We start from the raw sequence: 26,378 nt of genomic DNA on the forward strand, positions 1-26,378 counted from the left end.
AGATGGCCAGAATCGGAGGACCTTAGTGGGCAGACAAGCACATAGTGATGGAGAAGGTCACTGATGTAGTTTGGCGCGAGGTCATTTAAGGCTTTGTAAGTTATTAGTAGGATTTTATATTCGATTCTGTAAGACACAGGGAGCCAGTGAAGACGGAGCAGGATGGGTGTGATGTGCTCGCTGCTGCTGGTTCAAGTAAGGACTCTTGCAGCCGAGTTTTGAATAAGCTGGAGCTGAGATATAAGATTAGAAGGGGCACCTGCCAGCAGCAAGTTACAATAATCGATGTGGGATGTGATAAAAACATGGATAAGTTTCTCAGTTTTAGAAAAGGAGAGGAAGGAGCGAACATGGGATATGTTACGGAGGTGAAAGTAAGAAAGTTTCTTAACGTGGTTTATGTGGGCGGAATAAGAAAGGGAGGAATCAAAAATGACACCAAGATTCTTTGCAGTAGAGGCAGGTCTGATGAGATCACTGCCAAGATAGACTGGGAAGGAGCTCATTTTATTAAGTTGCAACTGAGGCAGGTTGTGAGCTGAGAGAGCTATGATGAAGTTCCACTTTTAACATTGAAATAAAGTTGAGTATCGTCTGCATAAAAATGATAAACCAGTCCATAGCTACATATAATATGGCCAAGGGGAAGCATATAAATCCAGAAGAGAACAGGGCTGAGGACAGAGCCCTGAGGAGCTCCTTGTGTGACTGGCGCTGAGCTGGATCTGCTGTTGCCAAGACTAACAAACTCTTGCCTATCAGTCAGATAGGACTTGAACCACTGGAGGGCAGTGCCAGAGATACCCAGCATGTTCTCCATTCTGGACAGTAGAATGTCATGTCTGACCTGAGTGTCAAATGCTGCACTGAGGTCTAACAAAATTAATATGCTGGTTTGTCCAGAGTCTGCTGCCATAAGCAAATCATTGGTTACCCGTAGCAGAGCAGTTTCACAGCATATTCAGAATTTTTAGTTAAGCAATACTGTACCTCATCTCTGGTACTTGTTTCGTTTATGAAGATCTTCCTTTATTTCTTTACTCTTTTTTTAAGTTCCAGAGCTGTCGGTGTTGCAGTCATGTAAAATAAAAAGCAAAAGAAGAAAGTAGTTTGAGGATACTGTGAAATTTAAAGGCATCAATAAAGTAAATGCAGCCTTCCACGCGAAGCTTTTCTTAAAATCCATGAAATACTTCACATTTTCTGCAACAAAACACATTAAGCAATAAAAACAACAATTATATAAAAAATATACCACGTTTGTGTTTAAGTGTGAGCGAAGTGACAGCAAGTTGTGGAGATTTCTGATTAATGAAGTCTCCCAAAACTATCAGGTGACGCGCATGCGTACAACTGCACCCTCCGCAGGGTGTAAGAAGCACATGCGCAAGACGATAAACTCTTCCAATCTCAGCGGAAACGGAAACCTGTCGGCTGGTAGCTAAAAGTGGCGTGAGGAGATTAGTTGTGTCTGCGGTGAACTGTTGGAGCTTTTCGATGCCTAAGGCAGGTTTCGTCGTCACACGTTCAATGATCTTCTTTCACGTTGGAGTTAATTCCTATTCTTAACGGTCTCAAGTAGTTCATTATGTCTAAAGTGACTACTGATGACTGTCCACACGAAGAAGAGAAAAACGGCGTTAAGAACTCCTCCACTGATACAAGTGATCTGTGTTCTATCGATGGGGATATAGATGTCCTGGCTTCCATAAACCAGAAGCTGTCGGTATTGGATATGCTGCGCAAGGACATTCTGGATCTGAGAACAAGCCTGGAATTCAATCCTCGGCAAATTGACGGGACGCGGAGACACAATATCCCTCTAACGAGTAAGATGCAGAAATGATCGATTTCTTTATACATGTAGTCTGTGCACTTTGATTTTAAAATTCTCGGGCACACCAGAAAGCAATTCCGATATAACCGTGAGCTGACCCTAAACTACGTTGCGTGTGTATTTTCCTTAAAATTCTCTAAAAGAACAGGCTGGTAATACGAAAAGAATAATCTTATCAAAACGTCACATTTTAAGATTGCATCATTAATTAATTACCGCAAAAAATCGACCAAGCTTTGCAGCTCGCCGGGCACTCATTCAAATGTATCGTAGACAGGCAGTCCCGCGATGGGGCGACACAAGAGTGCAGTGGTCACGCACTATGAAAGTTAGGTCATTCCTTATTTACTTCATTCAAAAGTCAGTTATTAGTTTTTTTTGCTTATTACATAGTTTTATGACAATGAGTCATATTCAGATGTAATACGGATAACGGATTGCGATTCCAGGTGTTAGTAGACAACAGTAATACATCCTTTTTAACAGCACTTTACAATGGAGTTACAAATGGAGCACAAATAGGCAAGAATAGGGTCAGTATAGCTTTCATGCACAGAAGAGTGAAGTAATGTGAAAATCGAATAATGTGAGTTAGTGGAGGAGGTTCTGTGACTAATTAGAGTTCCGTTTTCTTAAACATAATATTTTTGAAGGTATACCCAATAGAGTCATATCAAATAATACAAAATGGCTATGCTAGCATTAATTACTGTCAATATTACCCTATGAAAGGATAAAAGGAACAGAAATAAGTTCCAAATCCAGCTGTTAATATTAATCAAAACACAGTTATTTGTTAAAATTTTATAAATAAATAAGAACTTGGAAAGGAACTGATTTATTTTATAACAGGAATCTATCTATCTATCATTGAATTGCATCTGTAAAAAGCCAAATTTACCCCTGGGGAAAAAATAAATAGTTGCTGTGTTTTCACCTGGTTTTCTTCTTTTATAAGTAAAATGTCACTAGATTGTAATTTATTTAAAAAAAAAAAAAAGCAGGATTTATATTCTTGTTTTGTATTTGTGGAATTACCATACCACACAGAAATCACATTAAGAAACTTCATTTCAACCTCTGCAACACATCCTGTGCTCGCTCATTCTTCTCCCTTTCTGAAGGCTAACAAACGCCATGCTTTTATTAAATCCCACATCGACTACTGTTACTCCCTACTGGCAGGTGCCCCTTCTCATCTGTTATCATCGCTCCCGTTTGTTCAAAATTCTGCCAGAGTCCTTACACAGATCCACAACAGCCAGTCCATAAGACCCATCCTTCTCCACCATCACTTGCTCCCTGTATCTCCCAAGGTTGAATGTAAAATATTATTACTGACCTATAAAGCTTTCGAAGGCCTTGCACTGGTCCACGTCAGTAACCTCCTCCTTCACTCTGCTTCTGTCTGCCCACTAAGGTTCTCTGATTCTGGCAATCTCGTTGTGCCCCAAACTAACCTGTGCTCTATGGGTTACAGGGCCTTCACCTTTATAGCGCCCTGATTTTGGAATGACATCCCGAAATTATTGAGATCGGACGACTCAAAACAACAACATATCTTGACATTCTGACTTTTTCTGTCCGTCCTGGTGCTCAAGATAATATGGTTGTGTATCACAAATGATGTTCAGGTTTGTTTTTTTTTGGTATTATTTTGTATTTTTGTTTTTTATTCTAGTTTCAAAGCTTCATGGTTCCAGTATTTATTTTGTATTTCATGTTTTATGCTGATATTTTTTTATCCAATGTTTGAGAATATTTGAGCTTTTTGGATTTCAGTAAAGTGCTTTGAGCATGAGAAAGGTGCTATATAAATGTATTCTTATTATTCTAACCAGAGCACTGTCTGTATTATTTAAATGCATTTAAAATTCTTGGGGCTACATACTGTACTTGTGTGTTACCACAAGGCAAATGTTACGATCCTCAGGTGATGTTTTTCATTCATCTTTTTTTTTTTTTTTTTTTTATATAAAGAACATTGACTTCCATTTATTTTGCTCTCAGAGCCTTGTTGTGGTGCAAGAGGAGATGAGCTTCAGCCAGTCAGAATGGCAGCAACAAATCCTTAGCTGCAGCCTGTATGTGATGAGCCATTTCAACTGAGGATTCATAGTGTTCTGTTCTATCTTTGAACAGTTCAGTTTGTGAATTCTAATTTCAGTATGTTATTGGGCTTCAAGCACACCAAGTAGCAGGAGCTGAAGAGAAATTCCTAATTTGTGGTTTGCTGGAGCACTTGAATTTCATATGACAGTGCTTGCAAAGTTCATGATTTGTATTAAGCTTTTTCTTTCTTTTCGTATCAAGCCAAATGCACGGACAACCACCATGGAGAGAGCATTTGGTATACAGGCCTGTACGGTGTTAATCAGAAATGAGTCAAAACTCCATTGCTTCATGTTAAGGCTGCAGTCCTGATCGGCTGTGCCAACACTTGCCCATCATCCCTACAGTAATGCCTTTTGAATCCAAAATGTCTACAATTTCTAGTGCATCTTGCCTTTGCAGTGTATGTCAAACAAGCTTAAGGTTGCTAGTATAAACATGGAGACTACTTGCTTTTCCCACGTTTAGCTTTATGTGGAGTGTTTAGGAAGAATTTGTATGTCATTGCCCATTATTCAATGGCACATCAATCTGCATTGCTATACTATACATTACTATAGAATTGTTTTCCGTTGCATATAGCTTTTTAAAAACACACATCTCTCTATTATAAAAAAAAAATCTTTGGGAGGGAGACTAGGGAGATGACACGTGATCTTCTCAGAAGACAATTTGAAGTCCTGTGAGAGACACTTTAATTTGCTCCCAGCTCTAAAAAAAAAAAAGACAAGTGACAAGCAAAATAAGCAGCTTGCCAGCAGCAGAAAGCCAGCAGATGATCCAAACGCTTCTCCTTAGCATGCGTTCAAACATCACCTCCCCTGTCACAACACAAGCAGCAGAGACGCGAAGTGGTAAAAGGACAGCTGCTGTACAGTCTTTAAAATGATCGACGTGCAGCGCGACAACAGCAGCAGAAAGACGGCAGATGATCCGACGGCATCTCCTTAGCGTGCATTCAGCCACCCCACTTTCACAACGTGAGCAGCTTTATACATCCTGCGAGAAAGAGATGTAACCACGCCTGGGGCCAAAAATAAAGGACAAGTATTGTCTTTACAAAAGTTTTAAGGTTAAAGTGAAAATAATGCATATGTAACAATTCCCATGAAAGTAACAATCTCTTTAAATTGTATATCCGGTAAACCAAACCCGGGGGGTGGGCGAGTGAAGCGAGCAGGGGGCAGAGCCCCCTAGTATTCTACAATGTCAAGGATGCAGTAGCATATTTCCTGGACAAATTTAAAAAGTTAAATTTATGGTAAACTACTGTGGCTGCCAGAAGTCTACCGTAAAAAAGGAGACAATATTTTTATGTCTACGATACAACTTTGTAGTAAAGAACTGTTTTTTCTTTACAACACATTCCCGTAGAAGTGAACATTTAACCATAACCTGAAATCCATGCACTGTAATAAACATGCCAATCAATAAACCATTAGAAAATATGATCAGGATCAAACAGCAATACACAGTTTGCATCAGTAAAGTAACAACAATCAATAGCAAACACGTATCACTTAATTATGCCCATTGAAAAGAATTCAATGTTTAGGGAAGTTGTGGCACATTATCTTCTGGAGAATTAAAGTTTTCTTTTGTGGTGTATGGTGTCATACAGGTGTGCCAGCTTTTTGAATACCACCCACCATAAATCAGCTTCCATAATCTCAAAATACCATCTGCTAACTTTTAAGTTTTTACTGTGCAAAGATATGTGATTATCCAGGAACAATATGATATAAGTGGGCGTGTCCTTATGCAAATATCGTAACTTCGGGTTTACTGAAACGGCGCTTTACCGTTTTACATTTTACAGCTTGTTTACCTTCGCTATTTAAGAGTTTTACACTGTAAAATTAACAGATTTGTTTTTTAGTGTAACTGTAATTTATCAGTAAACGGTATGTAGCATATTTTGAAGGTAGAAAAATACCGATTTAACAGAACGAGGCTGTACAAAATAATGAAATGTATTGTTTAAGATGTATAGGTAATTTTCAGTAGAACATAAGGTAACTTTACTTTTTTTCAGAAAAGGTATTTTTCTTTCACCATTTTTAGCATTTTTAGTGTTAAATTTACTGACATTGTTTATAGTGTACGATACTCCGCTAGTACCGTGTTTCCCCGAAAATAAGCCCTAGCATGATTTTCAGGCTGCTCTGTAATATAAGCTGTACCCTAAAAATACACCGTAGTCAAGATCGTCAGCTGAAAAGTAAGGCACCACACAATGTGACACGTGTACCCGAAACATCCATTAAATTCCGAGGACACCGTACCACAATATTTTTGAAAAGGATGTTTAATGATTACATCCATCAATTAAGGGATGCACCCATTCCAGTAGCATCGGTGCAAGACAGAAAGAAAATCGCTGGATGGGGCATCAGCTCATCGCAAGCTGAACACAAACACACACACACACACTGGCATCATTGTAGCTTCACCAAATCCCCAAACCTTCATGTCTTTGGATGGAAAACTGAGCCCACTGTGGAAACCCACCAGAAAAACCTGCAAACTCCAGGCAGGGATCACAAGGGACGCAACTCCCTGCAAGTCAGCAGCGCTACCACTCTGCCATCGTGCCACCCCCATGTGTGTAACTATTAACAGTGTTCATTATTTAAACAAAGTTAACGATTTATCTGTAAAATGTAACATCCATATTTTAATGCATTTCATCATGAAAGTGATATCAAGTATAAATCTAAGGATTGTAAATGTGCAGAGAGTTGGAATATCATAAATGTAATGTGTTCTGTGTGGTGATCTGTTGCTGCTTGCCGCTGCTGTCAGGTCAGGAGGAAAAACCAGAAGTGCATAGCAATTAACAACTGGGTCGGTTTTAAGATAACGTTTATGATAGTCTACTTTAATGATAAAGTAAACTACGAGGTTAAAGTGGACATTTTGAGATTAAAGCTGTAATTTCCACTTTAATCACAAAATAGACATTTTCATTATGTCCTTATTTTTTTTTTCTCTGTAGCTCAAATACGCCGATGTACATTCTGATGGTATGGTGAAGGTGCAAAAAAAAAAAAAAAAAGACCGCACAGAAGATTAAAATGTATCGTGCCATTACGATCAGGAATATGCGACGCTTGAATATAAAAGCACCACGAATGCATTTGTATGTCACCATTTTGCTTCACCACAACGAACCATTCATCAAACATTGAAGCAGGCACATCGATCCTGTAGGATCCTAAAAGCTGCTGGGGTAGCAAGAAATTCAGGCTGGAATTCAGGGTTTGAATGTGGAGAGTTATGACGATATTCCAGAAGAAGATGACATGACTGTATTTGGATACATTTAAGATATCTGCTGAAAATAAGCCCTAGTGCATCTTTTGGAGCAAAAATTAATATAGGACCCGGTCTTATTTTCGGGGAAACACCTAGTATGTCACCCATGAGAAAGTGCCCTGGGGCCTGGCCTGGCCCCTTTCCAATTCACATCCTCGCATAGAGAGACTCGCCAAGAACTTGATAATAATAATAATGCATTTTATTTATAGGGGCACTTTACATTAGCAGTAAATCTCAAAGTGCAACATAAAAAGATTAAACAAAGGCAAGGCAAGATAAAAATAGAGATTAAACAACAATAATTACAGCATTCTTGTTAATAAGCTTTCCTAAATAGAAAAGTCTTTAGCAGTTTATTAAAACAGCCCACAATCTGCTGTGTTCTCAGGATCTCTGGTATGGCGTTCCAAAGCCGTGGAGCAGCGGCTTCAGAGCTTCGGTCACCCATTGTATGACGTTTGGTCACAGGAGGACGAAAGCGGTAAGTATTTGTAAAACGGCGGTTTCTTGTAGTGGATTGTAGTATAAGGAGTTCTTTAAGATATTGTGGAGCATTTTCATTTGTATTCAATACGGAGATGGATAGGGAGCCAATGAAGTGACCGAAGGATTGGTGAGATATGTTCATATTTCCGCACATGATGTCTCGGTCTCGGAAAGGCAGAAGCTTTCTAGCTGGTGCTTTCTTCCTTGGAGGCCCTGATTTGTTTTTTTTTTTTTTTTATTTTCCACCGTTGCATCCATTTTCAAGTCTCTTCATCCAGCCACAAGGAGCTAGTGCTCGATCTGGCAGTACCGAGCATAATCTGGGAATGGGCCTTGTGCAGGGAACCAGTTCATTACAGATCATACACATACAAATTTACACTCGCACTACATTTGAGATGTAATAGAATGGAAAAACTAGGCAGATATTGGCAGGATATGTGGAGATTCGGTATAGATGGACAGTGGCTGCCTGGGACTTGAGTTGAATCTAGATCTATGAAGCTGTGAAGCTACTTCTATTGTGCCACCGTGAGAAGGCAGACAAGTAATACGTATTTAGTGACAGGGAAGAGACACAATCAAAGCAAAGTGTCATCAGTCCCACAGTCAAACCAAAAGTAATCATTTAAGAATTCACACAACAATGAAGGGAATTCTTTTTTTAATCTATCCGTAATCTCAGGTATTTTCAGGGTCGTGACTGTTTAAAGCGTCCACTTGTGACGACACACGCATTGCACTAATAAATACAAATACATAGCCATGCTGTAACAAAACAGTGTCCCATAAGATATGATACTAAATTCAAATGTTTCATTAGTGCACCTTTTATTATTGGCAAATGACTGTCAATATTAAAAAATAAATAAATCTGAATAACTATTAATGCTAAAGATAAGTATAAAAAAAAAAAATAAGTGTGATCACACAGGTGAAAACGCTATTAACACAGTTGCTGTCTCTCTTGTTGTTTGCTGCTTGTGATTAATTGCTTTCTGGTTCAAATGAATTAATAATGAAATAGAAATTCCTGGCAAGAAATTGAAGTTAAGAGACTGCTGTGCAGCAAAAGCCATGGCAGCAAGAAATGCCTTTCTGAATTTCAAAGAGAAGTAAGAGTCGCCTTATTGTTAAATTTGGGGATAGCAGGCTGAGAGCGAGAGTAAGGCGTCTAATTAAAACGAAGGGATCAGTGAACCACAAGATTGATGTGAAATTAACAAACTTGTAGGAACAAAAGTCTATGACTGTCATGACTGCGACTGCCTGTACCTGCTGTTCTGCAGTAGGATGTTGAAGTAAAAGAAATGGAGTACAACTGAAACACTGCCTGAAAATCTTGAATTCGGGGATAATTGTTGGCAATAATTGCAGCTCTGTCTCATAACATTTTTAAATGTAGGCATCGCCTGACATGCTGTGTATAAAGCGAGGCTCCAGCCCCTGTCACCCTGAGTAAGTAGTTTGAAAATGAAAGGATGGCTGCATAAAGTGTCAACATCCATTTGCTTAGCCCAGTTTTGCAATATGCGTCATTTTCTAAATGGCTGGAGCATCTTTTGGCAGTTTCATCCTCAAGGCAGGGACCTAATCTGGCCTAACCTGCATGACATTGAGATGTAGCATGAATTCTCAATACCTGATGAAAACCTACAGAGACAAAGTTTCAGAAGGCAGACATGCCATCAAAGGTAGACCTTTACACAGCTAGTAACCCAAAAGGGAGGTCTAAAGTGGACAAAGACGTCAAATGCAAGAAAGAATTGATACTGCGGTCAGGCAGAGGATCGAACACTAGATATCTGAACATGATTCAAACTCGACAAAATATTTAATTAAAAAAAAAACAAAACAAAGCAATGTCAAAAAGTAAATATGTAGGGGAACAAATAACCGAAAACGCTAAACCACAGCTGTTGAAAATGGTTGCCCCAGTGGTATTGTCGTCAGTGCTGTCTTTTTTATATCCCCAGCCCCAGACAGTTGTGTAACAGACATGGATAGTTGAGTCCAGTGCTACACAGTATGCAGATAAGGGGCATGGGGCTTCATTCAGCTCCTCACACAAAGGAAAAGAGTGTGGACGCTGCAAAGACAGTAGCTTAGCCTTGAGGTGAACCAAAGTCCTCAGAGCTGTGGAGCAGTAGACGGAGACGGAGCTGGAGGTGGCAGAGTTAAAGATGCTAAGATTTGCATTGGGTGTGACGAGGATGGATAGGATTAGAAATGAGGACATTAGAGGGTCAGCTCAATTTGGATGTTTGGGAGACAAAGTCAGAGAGGCGAGATTGCGTTGGTTTGGACATGTGCAGAGGAGACATGCTGGGTATATTGGGAGAAGGATGCTAAGGATAGAGCTGTCGGGTAAGGGGAGAAGAGGAAGGCCTAAGAGAAGGTTTATGGATGTGGTGAGAGAGGACATGGGATTAATAAAGTATCTATCTATCTATCTATGATGGTGATGGGTGTAATAGAACAAGATGATGAGGACAGAAAGATATGGAAGACGATGATCCGCTGTGGCAACCCTAACGGGAGCAGCTGAAAGAAGAAGCTTCTTCACTCACACTGGGACAGATTACCCTTTACATCCCAAGAGTACACTTATAGGTCATCAGGACATCTTGATAACACCCACACAAACAATTGGCAGGGTTTTCCCAGCTCCACACAGATAATGACCTAGTTATAAATTAAACCCTATTCCTTGGAGCAGTGAGTGCTAATCATCACCTTGCTCAAAGCATAAACATTCCTTCATGCTTTTTCAAATCCACTTATTTTATTTCAGCCTTGTATGGGCCCTCCATTTGAAAGAGCACACTAACGCACACCCACACTGTCACTCATTCTTGCCAATTTAGAGTTCACAATCTTTGGGATGTGGGATGAAGAAAGTTTTCCTTATTAAACACATTACATCCTGCCTGAAGAAGGGGCCTCGAAAGCTGGCATATTGGAATCTTTTTAGTTAGCCAATAAAAGGTGTCATTTTGCTTAACTTTTCACTACTTATTAAACACCCAAACAGACACAAGAGAAAAGATACAGATTCTACACGGACAGTGATGGGCAGATTCAAACTCACTCTACAGAAACAGTGAGGCTGTGGAACTAACCAAAAAGATTAATCAAAATGTATTGTAAGATAAATTTACAGAGTGCATAATTAGTGCTAGGAGGTATACCGGTTCATACCGAAATCCGTTTTTAATTTTTGTTATGATATGGATTTTTCTTATACTGCAACACCGGTTTAAATAACCTAAACAACATTTGGAACGTGACGCAGTGGGAAACTGTTTAGGGTAGGGGGGACCTTTTTCACTGCTACACCACTAAACATGCATGCAATGGAGTACAGTGAACCCTCGTTTATCACGGTTAATCCATTACAGACTCAACCGTGATAAATGAATTTTCACGAAGTAGGATTCTTTATTTATAAATCGAATATTTTCGCAGTTAGAGTATAGAAAACCTGTTTACGACCTTCTAAATACGTTTTTTAACATTATTAGAGCCCTCTAGACATGAAATAACACCCTTTAGTCACCATTACACTCGTATTACCCAATATATAAGAGAAAATAAGACATATTAGACGTTACAAATATCATATTATTACTAGGCTCACCCGCCTTTTAAGGCAACCAACTTTTATCCTCAGTTTGTGTGCGCTCCATGTGTACATCAGGCATGTAAGTGTAGGGAATGAGAACATCAAAGTGCCCATTCATGATTACATCTTGCCTGAAGAAGGGACCTGAGTTGCCTCGAAAGCTTGCATATTGTAATCTTTCTAGTTAGCCAATAAAAGGTGTCATTTTGCTTGGCTTTTCTCTACATTCATAATGGCTAACACGGTACAGCACCCTAGTACTACAGATAACATCCCCTCGAGTGCTTGTCCAAAGTCGTACAATGTCAGCCCGAATCTGTACCGCTAAAGATGGAGTTTCATGCACTATACAGTATATAGCTATAGATGAGAATAAGCAAGCACCATCTCCCCCGATATTTACTACGCGGTGAGGCATTTGTACTCTCATCAACATTAATTATTTCCAGAGACATAATTTTGTCTATTTCTCCAGCGCATCGCGCACAAAAGCAAGGGAACGATGGGAGCACCAGAACTCTGCTCACATCATGTCACTTCGTGCCGCAAGTAGTAAGTCTGTGATAAGCGGAATACCGCTACGCTTTGCACTCACGGGACGGAAGGACAATCTCGACCGCTTTTATATAGTAGGTTATTGTACTGTACATCTAATTACACACACACACACACACACACACAGTTCTTACACACAACCACTAACCTATGAAGGCACGACCTCAGTAGGAGAGTCTTCAGGTGGTATCTTCAGCAGGTGCGTCGTTGTCTTCTTCTGCTGAAGGAGTACTAGGAGTAGGCAGTGGGTGTCTGGGTGCGCGGCTGAAGAACACCTTGATAGACAGTTGCTGGTGCTGTCTTTTCATATGCATGAGGAGGCTTTTGTTGGGTATTGCCATCTTTGATCATATCCAAGAGTTTCACCTTCTCCTGGATAGTAAGCGTCTTCCTCCGGCACTTAGTTTTATTGTCAGAAGGCTTAGAAAAAGCAGCACGTTTAGGAGCCATTGTAGGGCTTAGATAAAAGTTCTCAGAAAGTGCATGTGTAGTGACGTAAGCGTGTATGAGAAAAAATCGCGATAGAGTGAAGCCGCGAAAGTCGAAGCGTGATATAGCGAGGGATCATTGTACATGCGTTAGTGGAGGTATTGAACGGTGAAAATGGACAGAGAACATTCCAAAACTGAAGCTGTAGCAGACGAGAAAGTTGAACATGATGACTCAGAAGAACTTTTGCTGAAAAAAGGAGCCACGTCTGTTGTCTGGAGATACTTTGGTTTTAAAATGTCGGATATGGACCAGACAACTATTTACTGCAAATGCTGTCGAGGTAAAGTTGTCACCGGAGGCAGCAACACAAGCAATTTGCCGCACCACCTTAGCCGCAAACATGCTTTGGAGTAGCATGAATGTATGGAACTAAGATTGGCACCCTGCACATCCTCAGGTAAAACTGAAAAAGCCAGAGGACACTCGAGTCAGACGTCACTTGTAGACGCGTTTGCTAGAGGTACTGCCTACGACGAAAAAAGCAAGTGGTGGATCGAGATAACCAACGCCATTACAATCCATATTGTTAACTTGTCAGTGGACAGAGAGTGTTAACATTAACAGAAAGTGTAGTTGGGTTTACAAAAAAGATTTACTATTTATTCCTTTTCTAAGACACGTTCAGTGCATTATTATGCACTCAGTCTTTATCGTCTATCTTTAGCCTATATAACCATCCAATTGGGAGCAGACAATGCTATGCTTTTAAATATGGTAAGAAAGTGATTTCTTGAGACATTATTTCTGATAGTTTCACTTTATTTCACTGGGCTTGGACACTACAGCACCTATACAGTCTTAGGCTTCCTGATGTTCCCTCAACAACACTCCTGCATCTTTTCTGTTCCTCACACACACACACACACACATCTCTCACTAACACTAGCACTTAGCAAAAATAATAAGGAACAAAATAATGAAGGCTGCGGCAATCAGGCAGCGCGCTCATCAGCCCCCTTCCCCCTCTCTACTGCAGACAGAGACAATAGTCTATAAAAAGTGGCTCATTAAGCTTAAAAGGACAACATGCACACTGTGTGGCTTTAGCAACCTCCGCTCCCCGCCCCCCTAACCAAGTCAGTAATGATAATGCAACACTCTGCTTATCCACCACTTTTATGCGTATTTACACAAATATTATGTATATGTGTGAGTTTAAACATGTCTGGGATTTATATTTCTCAAACAAACACTTTTTTTTTTTTTTTTTTTTAAAAAGAACTTCTAAACCATTAAAAATCCAATTTCAAAAACAGAAATGTTAGCAGTTTGTAAGTATTCATGTCCTCTGTTTAGTACTTAGTTGACTCGCATCTCACAGCTATTCGTTTTCTTGAATAAATCTGTATTAAGTTTGGCAAAATGTGGTGGAGTGGGATTTGCCCATTTCTCCTTGGAAAAATTATTCAGGCTGTGCTGAGTGGTGGTGGACTATAATATTTATTTCTCTCTCTCAGATGTTTAATAAGGTTGAGGTCACTCAAAGTCATCAACCTTCTTCATTTGAAGCCATTCTATCTTTGCTCAACCAGCTTGTCTTGTCCACACTTCCTCCCAGTTTAAGGTTTCCTTCACAATCTGCCTGGATGATGTAGAATTCAACTTTACATCAATCCTTGAGGTGGTTGAACTGTAAACATTCCCCCTAATCTGTCACTAACATCTGCAACTCGGTTAGAATGACAATTGGCGTCACAGTGGCCTCTCTGAACCAGTAATAATTAATAATAAATAATAATTGTTTACATTTATATAAAACATTTCTCAGTACTCAAAGTGCTACCACACAGAGAGGACCCGCGATGCAAACCCCTGATCTCCTTACTGTGTGGCAGCAACGCTACCACTACACCAGTGCCATTCTTGATGGGTGACCTCTCCTTGGCAATGTTGCTGTAATCATTTTTTTTTTCTGTATAATGCACTGCACAGAGTTCTGAGATGTTCAGTGCCCCTTAGATGGTCTTGTCCCCTTTTCCAGCTCCATGACTTTTTTTGAATGCTCATTTGTCTTCATTTTGGTTTGTTTTGTGTAAAGTCCCTACCATACTCTCAAAGCTCAGTATTTGTTGTCCTCATAAAGTACTAGGGGGTTGTACAATATTAGCAATTATGGACGTAGTGAGAAGTTAAGCAAAATGACACCTTTCATTGGCTGACTAAAAAGATTACAATATGCAAGCTTTTGAGGCAACTCAGGCCCCTTCTACAAGCAGACCGTAATACAGAGACTGGAGTTCCCCGTGTTTATACAGACACCAGGACAGAGACGGCATTGGAAAACCTTTAAGTGAGACATTTTAGATGTAAAAAATTAATACCATATTTACTCATGTACCACGCACCCTCGTGTAAGACGCGCACCCTAATTTTTACACAGAAAATCGCGAAAAACATTTGCCCCGTTGTACGACATACGTTGTGATTGTATAGGAAGCGTTTAGGGCACGTTTTCCGCGAAATGCACTTCTGTTTTTGTTGCATGATGAAAGAGCGAGCGAGAGAGAGAGAGAGAGAGCAAGCGAGCCCAAACAGAAGAAGCAAACATTACAGAAAAAATGTCCTCGTGTATGACGCGCATCTGATTGAATTATGAATTTTCGGGAAAAAATGTGCGCGTGGTACATGCGTAAATACGGTAGACCTCTTTGGGCTAAGATTCATTTAGCAAGAGAGGAGAACAATGTATAGTTTAAATCTTTGGATAAGATAACTGTCCAAAAATTCTCTTGAAGTTTCTGATGAGTTTTGTCAATAGAATATGGATCTGTAGTTGTAGTCGCCTGGGTCAGTCTGAGAAATACAAGACTGTTGGAACCCGCATTGTGCTCTTTTTGCAGAATTTCAGTTCTATGTGCACAACTTCCTGAACAATGTAGGAAGAGGAAGAGACATAACGTGGTTCACTAATTATCAGCTCTGCCTATGCCAATGCCAGTAATTAATTAAGTAATTTGGTAAAGCTCTTACATTATTTTCCTTACCTTTCTCTGTAGATTGGCAGTCTCTGGCTGTTACACTTAGCTGAAACATGCTCATTTCAAGAAACAGAATAATACAATTTACTGATAAACACAAGGATTACAGAAATATGATAACTGAATTCATGTATTAACATATAAAACAGGACACAAAGCAGACAAGACTACCAAACATATAACATGGAAAAGGCTGGCTGTTTACTTGCTATTTAGCGTTCTTATTTATCTTGGCACAATAAATTGTTTTGCGATGCCAAGTCTTTAAGGATGATGTCCGATGTCGTGTGGAGTGTTGCGTTGCTGTTGCTCCGGGTTCAAGGATTGTTCTTGCTTTGGAGTGCACTCTTTCTCTTTGCAGTGTGGCCCTTTGTCTGTGGTGTGCAGTGCTTTCCTTCGTTAGGGAAAAGCATTATTCTTTGTGGCATGACACATTAGATGCCGAAGTTCTCTTCTTGAAATAAAGGCCGATTCTCTGTCTTCTGAGCCCACTGGCATGCGGATTGGCTTGGCAAAGTAGGTTTTAGCTTTCAGGTCCCCGAAAGAGGGAGCGGCTCATTAGCGTTTAGGTTTCAGAGAATGTAGTGGGTTTTGGAGAGAGCAGGAGCTCATGTCGGAGAGTTGAAAGCAGATATTTTTTCCATAGTGCTGAGGGCAGCTAGTTTTTGAATGAAGATGTAATCTCTTGTGATTGGATTAGGGTTGCCTTCAGTTACAAAATCAATTCCTTTCAATAGGCGCATTATTTTTTCCATCAGAATCACCAGTTGAATTATAGCTTTTTGGTTGGGCTTAGTGACCATTTGGTGTCTTCTGGTCTGAAGGGGCCTCAATCAGTTTAACTCTGATTTACACGTTTGTTATCGGATGAAGTCCATGGCTGAGATTGGTACAAACTGCAGTTAAGTTACTTAGTTTGGAATGTAAGTACAACACTCCCTACACTAAATCCAATCTCCTCTCATAGCATATGAACTGTTGTCTAGGGATTTGTGTTGTTTAGGTCTTCAATTTTGCAATCATTGTTGGGAGTGGCAGGAGTTTAAGTGTCCTTCTTTCAATAATTTGGCTCAACTGTACACTCTTGCTTGAGACAAACTTTCATCCTTCCAGAGGACCTGAAGCCTGGTAAAGATTTTGGGAGAAATGATGCCCTATGTTGTTTGAGATTTTTTTTAATTATGAACTGCATAACACATAATACGTCTTGTTCTGAGAAGTGGGAAGTTGGATGATGACCAAACTGGTGCTGGCCGCAAGCTTGAATGTGTCTTTATTTGTCTGTGGATGACTGAATGTTCATACAACTTAGTTTGTGCACAAATTACAACCAAATACTTGTTTAGATTTGAAAGTCCCCAAATTCTGTTTTTCATATTGTGACCATTTGTATGCTAACAACTTAAATGACAGTGAAGTCAGTGATGAAGGATAGTTTACGGTTTAGTGTTGTACCTAAAGATGGGAATGGGAATCAGCACCTCCAAATCTGAGACCATGGTCTTCAGTCGGAAAAGGGTAGAGTGCCCTCTCAGGGTTGGGAGCGAGATCCTGCCCCAAGTGGAGGAGTTCAAGTATTTCGGGGTCTTGTTCACGAGTGAGGGAAGAATGGAGCGTGAGATCGACAGGTGGATTGGTGCGGCGTCTGCAGTGATGCGGGCTCTGTATCGGTCTGTCGTGGTGAAAAAGGAGCTGAGCCGTAAGGCAAAGCTCTCAATTTACCAGTCGATCTATGTTCCTACCCTCACCTATGGTCATGAGCTATGGGTAGTGACCGAAAGAACGAGCTCGCGAATGCAGTCAGAATTTAAGACTTTATTGCACAGCATAGAAAACAATTGTAGAGCACATAAAGCCTGTCTCAATTCATGAAGTGAGCCCGAGTGTCCAGAGAGCCCTGAATATATTACAATTCCTATCTCAAAATGCCCCCCTTCCAGACTAGTTTCCCAACATCTACTGTATGGAGGTTCCTATGATGTTTTCTCCCCACTCAGCACCTTCACCCATAACACTCACCTGGTGTTCCAGACCTTCACATAACGATATTCTTGCCCCTGAAGACATTCCCATAACAGTCTTCTTCCAGATAAACCTTCTCATAACAATATTTTATGCTGGCAGGACATATTTGCCATATTGGCGATAAGCATCATCTGATTACCCCTCCCTTCATTCTTACGGCCTAATGCTGAACTGTTAAGATCGATGGCCTTTCAGTTTGTTAATCAATTTTTAACTCAACGATTAAGTTGAGATCAGAAGGGCCCATGTATGAAAACTGGACTGCCTAATTAATAATTCAATAAATGATTACTTGTTGCACTAGCATCCTGTAAGGCTAAAGCTAACATAATAGGCAACTGTGCTAGTGAGTGGCAGCGCACAGCTTCACTGATAAGGGCCAAGTTGTGAACAACCGTGACACGACACAGTGCTTGAGAGAAAGAAGGAAAATGACAAGCCTTTAACAATTGCTTCTTTAAGCTCACTCATATGTGCTACTATATCTTATTATCATTATCACTAAGCTGTATAAAGAAACATTGCCATATAAACTTAAATGCTACTGTAAAACATATATGTGCGTGCTAATATAAAAGCCCATGAACGCAGACAGCAGCGCTCTTAAGTCATGGCACACAGCTGCCCAGTGGTCTGACAGAGGCCAAGCTACTGCTTACGTCACGGCACATGTTCAGGAAAAAGTTCTCTAACTTTCAACAATCAACTATTAAGCCCCTATAGCAAGGGTGTCGGACACCGGGCCTGGAGGGCCGCAGTGGCTGCAGGTTTTCATTCTAACCCTTTTCCTAATCAGTGAGCAGTTTTCACTGCTAATTAATTCCTTTTCCCTTCATTTCAATAGCCCTGTTTTTAAGGATTCAGTCCTCTGAATTGATTTGTTTCTTCATTAAATGGCAGCCAAACAGAAATGAGACGTGAAACGAGCCAACAGATGACCAGCTAAACTGGGATTTCAAACTCCAACCAATTTCACTCCAACCAGTCTCTTAATGAGAAGCTGATTCTTGATGTTAATTAAGCCCGTTATTTAATTCAATGGCTTGTTGCTGCTCTCATTCTGCCACAGCAGACATTTCCAAATCTGTTGATTTTTTTCTGTCATATGGTGGCTTGTTTGGTGTCTCATTATTGTTTGGCTACTAATTAAGGAAAAAGAGACAAGTAAGGGGCCTGAGTCAAGTTAATTAAAACTAAAGCAAAAAGTTAATTAGCAGTAAAAAACAGCTCACTAATGAAGAAGATGGTTAGAATGAAAACATGCAGCCACTGCGGCTCTCAAGTGTTCAAACTAACTAATATCATAATACATTGTGTTTAATTTTATTGCCTAAGGTATTAATGAGCTCTGCTGCTGCTAAATGTCATTTAATTGCTTATATGTTTTATACGCTAGCTTAAGAGCTTAACCTTTACTCACACAGGCAAAAAGCCTCGCATGAAGTTCGTTTGGTCTTAAAAAAGCTCGGCTCCTGCATTTCTCAAAACAAAGTTTGCCTGCTTGCTTCCTCCGAGAGCGTGATGACCTCGTCTCACAGCTCGCCTCGCAGAAACTCAAAAACAAAGCAAGTAAGGACGACAGGTGGGCAAGAGGCCTCTCTTACGAAATAAATGGTGTCCTTTTAAAGTTGTTTCAGGCCTAGAATTTTCATAGCTAAGAGTACAAAAACTAATAAAGCAGCGCATTGATCCTTGATCAAAATTCTCAACATAATAAACAGCAAGGCATCCAACAGTGGGATTGGTAAATTGGTGCCATTTTGACATCTGAGTTCGGTTAAGAAACTGTAAGAACAAAAGGCATTTCACAATTGAGAGAAGACCACTCAGTCCATTGAGCTGCTTTGGTTAGCTAATAGCTAAGTTGTCCCAATATTTCATCCTTTTATTTTAAGGAAAGGTTAAAAGACTGAGTGGTATGATCCACAATATATATGTACTGTATTTTTGATAAGCAAATTGTATGTTGATGCAGCAGATATAAGCAGCCTCATTAACAAGAATCTCTACTAATTAAGAATGTGGTTACAAAAAAAGCCAGTAGCCATGTGGTCCTCCAGGGCCAGACTGGCATTGCTGCCATATTATCCAGATAATCTGCAGGTGCAACTTGGGGTGTCTCACTCGAGCCCTTCTGCCTGAATGCACACAATGAACTGTTTGGGTAATTAGAACTCCCTTCTTGCATTATCAGCTCAGCACGACAAACCAAATACCATTTGAAATGCTTTTTTCTCTGCTTTGAGGAAAATGTTCTTATCAGCGTCATTAACCGATTGGCTGTATGTCTGAAAACGAGGTGGGGGAGTAATAAGGAGAAGATGAAACAATTCTGCAGACAAATGCCTTTTCTTCCAGCATCTGTCATTCATTTTAATTACCCAGCAAGTCATTAAAGTCAGCAGCTGCCCGTCCTTTGACTGCAACAGAAGAGCTTTGCGTGCAAATTGGTAAATTTTCACTTTAATCAGACTTGCAGTCAGGAAGCTGCCATCCCTGATGTGCGAATTAATAAGGTTTCTCTGCAGTTTTCATCAACATGGCAGATGTGCGCAGATGGAGAAGGGGGGGGGGGGGGGGGGGGGGTACAACACTATTTTTGAAATAGAAATAAACCCAGGACATAAACTTGCATGGAGAAAGGGAAGAAATAAATAAAAACAGAGTGGAAGCTATCATTTCAAGTGCTGGCTGGAAAGGCTGGTTTGCTATTTCAGAAAACTGTTGTGTGCTACTGAAATGGCAATTGATGGCAGAAGTCAGTGGTAAAGGCAGAGTGGTGGCTCTGAGGCCAAGGATCTGCGCTGGTATCCCGAAGGTTGCCGGTTCGAATCCCCGTCACTGCCAAAAGAGATCCTACTCTGCTGGGCCCTTGAGCAAGGCCCTTAACCTTAAATTGCTCCAGGGGCGCTGTACAATGGCTGACCCTGCGCTCTGACCCCATGGGGTATGCAAAAACTAACAAATTCCTAATACAAGAAATTGTATAAGGCGAAATAAAGAACAAAAAAAAAAGTGAGGGTGGTTGTAAATTAAGGACAAGAAAATAAATTCTAGTGTACCCAGATACTTAAGGGAATAAACCTTTGAAGCCCACTGACCCTGCATGCAAGTCCAACCAAGTGGCCATCCTGATTTTAAAAGAATACAATGACAACTGCATGATGGTCCCATTTCAGTGCCACAAGGGATGACTTTGGCAAAGCAGGGTCAATGTCATATGCCACAGAAGAGAGGGAACAATTGCAGTGATTATCAAACAACGGTATGAAATGGTAAAAGTGTGTGCAGGCACAGGGAAGATGACATGACTACTTGAATACCATTGACATTTAGCAGCTGAGTGTCCTTCCTAAGGAAGCCATCTGCAATTACAAATCAGAATAAAGTGCCACTGATTTGGACAATTCTAGGACACATCTTTGTGAAATTAAGCAGAGCCCTCAGGTGATGGATACTGTTGCACCCATTCACATGTGGAAACAGTGAAACATCAGTTCATCCATTTTCTGTGACAGCTTATCTAATTTAGTGTTGCAGGCAGTCTGAGGCTACTCTGGCATCATAACCCTGTAGAGCAGGGGTGTCAAACTCTGGGCCTGGAGGGCCGCAGTGGCTGCAGGTTTTTATTCTAACCCTTTTCTTAATGAGTGATCTGTTTTTGCTGTTAATGAACTTCTCTTGAACTAACTGTAATTGATTTGCTCTTGAAGACTCCGACCCCTTAATTGTTTTTTTTTCCTTAATTAGCAGCCAAACAATAATAATAATAATATTTATTTGTATAGCACATTTTCATACAAAAAAGTAGCTCAAAGTACTTATGAGATACAAAATGAGCCAAAACAACTGGTGTCCATCATACAATATCTGAAAATAAAGAAAGATGAAGGTCTCCTGAATGTCGATCTGTTCAGGTCCCCAAAACATTTTAACAGTGCTCTTAGAAAGAAAAAATCAACAATTTTGGAAATGTCTGCTAATGCATCATGAGAGCAGCAACAAGCCATGGAATTAAAGAATTCCATCCATCCATCCATTTTCCAACCCACTGAATCCAAACACAGGGTCACGGGGGGTCTGCTGGAGCCAATCCCAGGCACAAGGCAGGAACCAATCCTGGGCAGGGTGCCAACCCACCGCAGGACACACACAAATACACCCACACACCAAGCACACACTAGGGACAATTTAGAATCACCAGTCCACCTAACCTGCATGTCTTTGGACAGTGGGAGGAAACCCACACAGACAAGGGGAGAACATGCAAACTCCACGCAGGCAGGACCCGGGAAGCGAACCCAGGTCTCCTAACTGCGAGGCAGTACTGCGCCACCGTGCCGCCCGAATTAAAGAATTGGTTTAATTAAAGACATGACTCATCGCCTAATTAAGCAGCTGGTTGGAGTGAAATTGGTTGGAGTTTGATGTCCTGACTTAGTTGGTCTTCTGCCAGCTCACTCACTTCACATTTCATTTCTGTTTGGGTGCCATTTAAGGAAAGAAATGAATGTAGAGAAAAGCCAAGCAAAATGACACCTTTTATTGGCTAACTAAAAAGATTACAATATGCAAGCTTTCAAGGCAACTCAGGCCCCTTCTTCAGGCAAGATGTAGTGAAGCAATTCAGAGGAAAGATGAAGAAATTCAGGGGAGCAAATCTTAAAAAACAAGTCAATTAAAATTAATTCAAAAGTTAATTAGCAGCACAAACAGGGCATTCATTAAAAAAAAAAAAAGGTTCAAATGAAAACCTGCAGCCATGGTGGTCCTCCAAGACCGGACTTGGTGACCCCTGCTGTAGAGCAGGGGTATCCAACTCCAGTCCTGGTGGGTTGCAGTGGCTGCAGGTTTTTATTCCAACCCTTTTCCTAATCAGTGACTAGTTTTCACTGCTAATTAACTTCCTTTTATTTTAATTGCCCTGTTTTTAAGGATTCAGTCCTCTGAATCGATTTCTTTTCTTCAAACAGAAATGAGACGTGAAACGAGCAAACAGATGACCAGCTAAATTGGGGCTTCAAACTCCAACCAATTTCACTCCAATCACTTTCTTAATGAGAAGCCTATACTTGCTTGTAATTAAACCCGTTATTTAATTCCATGGCCTGTTGCTGCTCTCATTGTGCCACAGCAGACATTTCCAAAACTGTTGATTTTCTGTTTTTTCAAAGAACACCGTCAAAATGTTTTGGTGAGCTGAGAGATCAGCCTTAATGAGACCACCTTCACCTTTCGTTATTTTCAGATATTGTGTGATGGGCACAGGTGAGCTGGTCATGTGGAGGCTCGTTTCGTGTCTCATTATTATTTGGCTGCTAATTAGGGAAAAAGAAACAACAAAGGGGTCTGAGTCAAGTTAATTAAAATGAAGGCAAAAGAAGTTAATTAGCAGCAAAAACTGGTCACTAATTAAGAAGATGGTTAAAATGAAAACTTGCAGCCACTGCGGCCCCCTTGGCCTGGAGTTAAACACCCCTGCTGTAGAGGGAGCCTCCACATTTGCTGGCCATGTTATTCTAACCTACGGTACAAGTCATCTGAAAGCAGACAGTGCAGCCTGGGGTCAAAGCAACAGGCACATTACACTTTAGCAGGCTTGTGTTCCTGTTTAACGTTCAGTCATTGTAAAAACTTTCAACTTGACTGTAAATTTGAAGCCCCAGAATACCTGCCACTGGTGGTGAGATACTCAGTATATGTTCACAGCCTAAATGCATGAATGGATTGAGGTCTCCCACAGACTAATAACTATAATGTAGGTTCAGGTTTATTGTCATGTATCCCTAACACAAACAAATTCTAGCTTACATGTCCACCACAGCCCCATCACCCTACTGTGGATAAGTGGGTTAGGAAAATGGATGGATGTGTTCCACAGACTTGTTACCCAATCTTGCCCTTCTTAGTATTCTTGAGACCCATTCCATGATGATTGTCAGAGTTTCTCGCTGGCAAAAGAGAAGGGGTCCCCTTTGAGAATCACTGCTGCCAATCGACAGAGGAGAGCAATGACAATTGTTTAAACAACCCACAGCGACCCACTTTGCAAACAATACGTATAACGGTGACTCTCAACTCTACGTTATGTAAAGGCAGCAACCTGTAGCCCATACTTTAAGAAACAAGTGTAACACCATAAACAGATGATGAATACAAAACAGTACCTTAAGTGCAATGTCAAAGAATACACTGTAGATAAGAAACACTTGCTCTCGTGCAGCCTCACTGTGAAGTTCTCCTCAAGGCTCATGCACCCCTGCTCCTCTTGCTCACTTCTTAAAATCCACCACCGTCCTAACAGTCATACCTAGACTAAAGGCTCACCTTTTCTCTTTGTTTTTGGAACGGCTTTTACTTCTCAGTAGTACATTACTCTGCTAATGCTGTCAACAGTTACCATCTGGTTCAGACCTAAAGTGGATTCAAAATGTATTCAGAACCCTTCACTTTTTGCTTCCTTTATTGTGTTGTGGATTTAATTTTAAATGGATACATTTGTCATTTTTGCTCATCAATCTAACTTAACCTTTCAAAAAACGTTTACAAAATTATTAAAAATGAAAAATGGAAATCTCTCATTCATATAAATATTCAGACCCTTAATTTAGTACTTTGTAGAAGCCCCTTTGGCGGAAACTACAGCTTTGAGTGTTCTTGGGTAAGTCTGTATAAGTTTTTCACACCTGGATTTGGGCAGTTTATCCCATTCTTCCTGGAAGAGTAGATGAGAGGTGGCTGTAATCTGCCTTTTTTGGGTCTCTCTACACATTTTCTATGGGGTTTCAGTCTGGGCTTTGGCTGGGCCACTTCAGGAGAGTCAGAGACTTATTCCAAAGTCACCGAAGCATGCCATGCTTTGTGCTGAAAGGTGAACTGTCAGCTATGTCACCCGGTCTGAGGTCATGTGCACTCTGTAGCAGCTTTCCTTCAAGGACCATGATGTTTTGGGTAGCATTGATCCTTCAGTTCTGATGAGTTTCTTTTTCCCTGCCTAGCATGATGCTACCAACACCATGGTGGTATTAGGCAGGTGATAATCAGTGCCTGGTCTTCTCGAGTAAAAGTGCTTGGAGTTCTGCTCAAACAGTTTAATTGTTGTCTCATAAGACCATAGTCCTTTAAATGCTGTTTGGCAAACTCCAAGCAGGCTGTCCGTATGCTTTTTACTCTGGCATCCATCTTGTCACTCTAGCATAAACTGCCTGATTCATGTAGTGTTGCTGAGATGGTTGGCCTTCTGACAGGTTATTTAATCTTAGCAGAGGACTTGTGAAGCTCTGTTAGAGTGACCATTGGGTTCTTGGTCACCTCCCTGACCCAGGCTCCTTTTGCTTGGTACAATACAATACAGTTTATTTTTGTATAGCCCAAAATCACACAGGAAGTGCCTCAATGGGCTTTAACAGGCCCTGCTTCTTGACAGCCCCCCAGCCTTGACTCTCTAAGAAGACAAGGAAAAACTCCCAAAAAAACCTTGTAGGGAAAAAATGGAAGAAACTTTGGGAAAGGCAGTTCAAAGAGAGACCCCTTTCCAGGTAGGTTGGGCGTGCAGTGGGTGTCAAAGGAAGGGAGTCAATACAATACAATGCAGTACACAGAACAGAACAATTTCTCAATATAGTAAGAAATAAAAAATACAAATTTTAGAAGTACAGAGCAGTACAGAGCTTGGTCACTCAGTTTGGCTAGACAGAATAATCTTGGAAGAGTTCCCATGCAAATATTAGGATATATTAAAAAAAAAAAAAAGAAATGACAGAGGACCATGCATATATTTATGGCGACTTTGACCGCTGTGTGTGCAACATTTTGGAGAATCTGGGATATGAGGACATCTTTGATCAAGCAGAGGAATGCAGCCAAACCAGCTAAATGATGATTTACATGCATAATAATTTATATCACTGAGCTGTTGTTATAATGTGCATTGATGTCACAAATATATTTCACTTTGATGATGATGATGAATACGATGAACAGACTGTGTTTTAGTTCCCTTTTAGGAGGGCCAATGCTACGTATTTGCACTGAAGAATTTTGTTTTTTTATCAGTTTATATCGGCTACTTATCGTCACTTCTCGGGGAACTGGCCAACAGGTCGGAAATATCACAGCTAACCTTCACTCCATCAGCACCACTGTGCTGGAAACCATTTACCAACTGGTAAGGCACTACATTGTTTGTGTGGTGTGGGTCTACATACATAAAACATATTTTTGTCAACTTAAAAAGGCAATTTGCAGCAGTGTCCATTTCTAGTAATGTAATCGGTGCACTTTGCTGTACTCATGTTGCAATAAGGGCACCTAGTGAAAGTGAAGCTGTTTTTGTTAACCGTAAGCAGTGACATTCCACTAATGCACCAATCATCCAAGATGTGACTAGCAAATATTGTGTCTCAGTGGCCTGGGTCAACCCATAATTAATTTATTTTGAGATAAAGTAGCTTTGACAGAGGTGATGGTACTGTATGTGATGGCTAGCATGTTGATAAGGTAACTGGCTGAATCCTCAGTGCTTCATATGGCTTGTATTATTCATTGTAACAGCAATCACATTATTACACGTGCAACAGTGATAATGGCTACCCATTCAGACATGATGGTGCCTTACACGGTTCCTAGAGAGGAGCTATAATGCTGCACATGATCTTGCACGTTCAGTTGTGGAGCACAGCCTGATATTGGCAGGTGTCGGGGTCTCAGTGTGTCAGGTGGGAGCTGCTCCAACAGGTAAATAAGTTGTGCAGCATCATGATTGCATATGTATGAGGTTGATAAGCATGTCCATATATGGATGTTGCAGGATGGCATTCGAAGCGTGCCCATGTACGTAAGATGATTATGATTTATAAACCATAAACTGTGTAGAAATGTGTGCACACCAGGTTTTTTTTTTTTTTTTTGACCTACACCTTTTCCTGTTTTTTTTTTTGTTTTTTTT

General features: G+C 40.5%; 1 protein-coding gene across 1 annotated transcript in view; it reads left to right on the forward strand.

The window, feature by feature from the left end:
* Positions 1-1,419: 1,419 nt before the first annotated feature.
* LOC114651586 (zinc finger protein 501-like) overlaps positions 1,420-26,378 on the forward strand; it is a 49,041-nt gene continuing 24,082 nt past the window's right edge. Inside the window, exon 1 of the mRNA XM_028801413.2 lies at positions 1,420-1,829. Within this exon, the coding sequence (XP_028657246.2) occupies positions 1,589-1,829 (241 nt within the window). The 5' untranslated portion in view covers positions 1,420-1,588. The remainder of the gene's footprint in view (positions 1,830-26,378) is intronic.

The sequence above is a fragment of the Erpetoichthys calabaricus genome, chromosome 5 (genome assembly GCF_900747795.2).
Source record: "Erpetoichthys calabaricus chromosome 5, fErpCal1.3, whole genome shotgun sequence".
Classification (NCBI taxonomy): domain Eukaryota; kingdom Metazoa; phylum Chordata; class Cladistia; order Polypteriformes; family Polypteridae; genus Erpetoichthys; species Erpetoichthys calabaricus.